This window comes from Pterocles gutturalis, unplaced genomic scaffold (assembly GCF_000699245.1).
Source record: "Pterocles gutturalis isolate BGI_N339 unplaced genomic scaffold, ASM69924v1 scaffold22668, whole genome shotgun sequence".
NCBI classification, from domain to species: Eukaryota; Metazoa; Chordata; class Aves; order Pterocliformes; family Pteroclidae; genus Pterocles; species Pterocles gutturalis.
This window is the reverse complement of record NW_010118676.1, coordinates 5,534-8,421: the sequence shown is the minus strand read 5'-3', so window position 1 is coordinate 8,421 and position 2,888 is coordinate 5,534. Positions and strand designations below refer to the sequence as shown.

The window sequence follows — 2,888 nt, the reverse complement described above, 5'->3', positions numbered from 1 at the left end:
AGGAATAATTGCAGTCTCAGCTCTGGTCCAGGGGGCTTGGGGAAGGCAGGGTCACTCCACCCGCACTAGGAAACAAGCTTGACCGCAGCTACGTACGGACCAACACACGCTGGGGTTTTACCACCCAGGCGACCACTCGCCGGTCGCTATCTGGCGTATCTTGGCCATCAGGCAGCACACGGCCAGCTCCCAGCAGACCTCCACGCAGGAGGCGTGCCACGCTGCCAGGAACTTTAGGTGGAGTGCAACTCTTGCCCTAGCAGCCAGCAAGAGATCAGAGATGGAAAGGGGCTCCTTCATCCCAGCCCAGCCCAGTCCAGTGAAGTGAGGCAGCACCAAGCCCCCTGCCGCCTCCGTTAGGCCTTTGCTCCCCTCCTGCCGAGCTCGGCAAAGAGCAGCACTGGCAAAAGGAACAGCCAGGGCTACACACGGATTCCCAATCCACAGCAAGGCTGTCCCAGCCAGCCCAAAGACCACCAACCACCCGTTTCGGTGGGCAGGACGTGCCTGCTTCTCACCTGCACTCTCAGCGTCTCGATGTAGTTTGTCCCGTAAGCCCGGCGCGTGAAGTCCGACAGGTTGAACTGGATTTGGTTCCAGCCATCGTCCAGCCGCATGGGCATCGTGCAGATGAAGGGCTTCACCCGAGTTGTGCTCTGGTAGTTACTTGCCCGGAAACGCCGCCGTACATTCTTATCATCTAGCACCTGGGGCAAGGAAGGCAGGCTGCTGACCCAGGCGCCAGGGCCCCCGGCTCCCTCGACAGCAGCTGCTCTGGGCTCAGGCTCTACCTGTCTCCGAGAGAGGACCCTCCTGCTCCCACCCCTCCATTTCACAGCAGAAGTATTTTTAACCCAGGACACAGATCCATTTTCAGCAGCAGCATCGACGTGCTTGTGAGCTGACTGATGCCCCCGTAGCAGAAGACCCGACACGTCACAAGGCCAAGAAAGAAAAACTGTCTTGGGGACCACTCGCTGCCTGGGACAAGTTCAGATGCAAGACCGTGGGCTCCCCCGGCACCTTCCTCCACCGTCCTGCGAGGGGCCTTCCCACTGCACACTCCTCACCTGCACTTCAAAAGTGAAGTATTTCTTCAGGTTCTTTATGATCATCACTAGGAAAGGCAGTTTGATGCCCAGGGTCTTCTTTGGGTCAGCAGGGCACGTGATGTACGTGGTACTGAAAGGGACAGAAAAACACTTGAGGATCTCCCATGGCACAAAACACGCAGCCTGAGCCCCAAAACTCTCCCTTGACCTAATGCGCTCTTGGAGGACAGGCAGGAAAAAAAAAGACAGCTGAGATCATAATATCCCAGCAACAACCACTGTTTCCCATAACAGGAGGGAGAGTTTCAGAGGTGGCTGCAGGGAGAACAAGACAAAAGGCCCAAAGAATCCGTCCTTTCTCACCCAGGGCACCATACACCTTCCTGGACAGTGTCACCTCCCCAGTTTCAAGGCCATGTCAGCGCTATTTCTTAGCACGACCTCCTCCTACCCTTGACTGAACAGGTAGAGCCCTCCAGAGCAAAGCAGAGGCCCTTTGGCTAAGAAGCAAGAGGTCCTGAGCCCCAGAAGTACACGTCACGCCTGGTAAGTTCTGTATCAACACATCCTGGGAGGAAGAGAAGCGCTGGCTCAGGCTGTTCGCTGAAGAAGAGTCTCTGCTGCCCTTATAAGGAGCGCCCTGCTCTGAATCACCCTGGAGAAGCCTTGGAGTCTCCGAACCCGCTCATGGAGCCGGCGTCTCTCTCCCCGGTCGATGGAGATGGGGTTGCTAAGTGAAGCCCCATAAGCAATTCCCTTCATAAATCTCCCTTTGATCTTCCTGCTGTCGGCAGAGCAGCAGCGCAGGCCTCAGACAATAAAAGATGCGGAAGGCAGCGCTGCTTCCTCAGGAACTGGCAACGCTAACTGGGGACTGGGTACCAAATACAGCTTTTTTTCCTCCCACTAATTGATGGAAATACAATGGGACTTCATTTTTATTTTTGATCCCTTCGCCCCACTGAGGATGACCAAGAGCTCACAAGCACGTCCAGGGAAACGCATAGTACAGTGCCGCGGGGTATCAGCGATCTGACCCCAGATCATATTCTTCAATTTATCACAGAAACACAGAATGGTTTGGGTTGGAAGGGCCCTTAGAGACCATCCAATTCCAAGCCCCCTGCCATGGGCAGGGACCCCTCCCACTAGCCCAGGTTGTCCAAAGCCTCATCCAGCCTGGCCTTGAACCCCTCCAGGGATGGGGCATCCACAGCTTCTCTGGGCACCCTGGGCCACTGCCTCACCCCCCGCACAGGAAAACATTTCTTCCTCACATCTCATCTCCATCTCCCCTCTTTCAGCTTAGACCCCTTCCCCCTCGTCCTGTCCCTGCCCCCCCTGATCCAGAGCCCCCCCATCTCTCCTGTAGCTCCCTTTCAGCACTGGGAGGCGGCTTATTGACAAAAGACTGCAGCAGAGTCTGAAGGAGACACCTGCTAGGCACCGACACCTTTCACTCCGCTCCAGGGCTGAGGCCCCAGGGCACACCAGGCACAAGAAAACATCTTCTCCTACCTGACATTAGTTCCTTCGATCTCCAGCACCAGCGACTGAATGTCATTGTCAGTGATTCGCTTGATGTGGCCGTTGCGCACCTGGAAGAAAAGGAGGGCACAGGTGTTACTTGAGAGGGAAACAAGAGGCTCCCTTGAGAAGGGGGAGAAAGACTCCAGGAGGACACTTCTGTGGTCACTTGGCTCCTGTTGTCCTGGACGTCGCTGTCTCCAAGGCTTTGATCACCACCCCAGAGCGCCAGGACTCCAAGCAAGAGTCTGTGGCCCGGCACACTGCACGATTCGATCTATCGACACACGCTGCAGCGAACACAAGTGA

At 56.2% G+C, this 2,888-nt stretch overlaps 1 protein-coding gene across 1 annotated transcript in view; it reads right to left on the bottom strand.

The window, feature by feature from the left end:
• CFAP20 (cilia and flagella associated protein 20) overlaps window positions 1-2,650 on the bottom strand; it is a gene marked incomplete at both ends in the record, with an annotated part of 3,447 nt that extends 797 nt beyond the window's left edge. Inside the window, 3 exons of the mRNA XM_010076326.1 lie at window positions 519-707; window positions 1,071-1,182; window positions 2,571-2,650. Of these exons, the coding sequence (XP_010074628.1) occupies window positions 519-707; window positions 1,071-1,182; window positions 2,571-2,650 (381 nt within the window). The remainder of the gene's footprint in view (window positions 1-518; window positions 708-1,070; window positions 1,183-2,570) is intronic.
• Window positions 2,651-2,888: the final 238 nt, after the last annotated feature.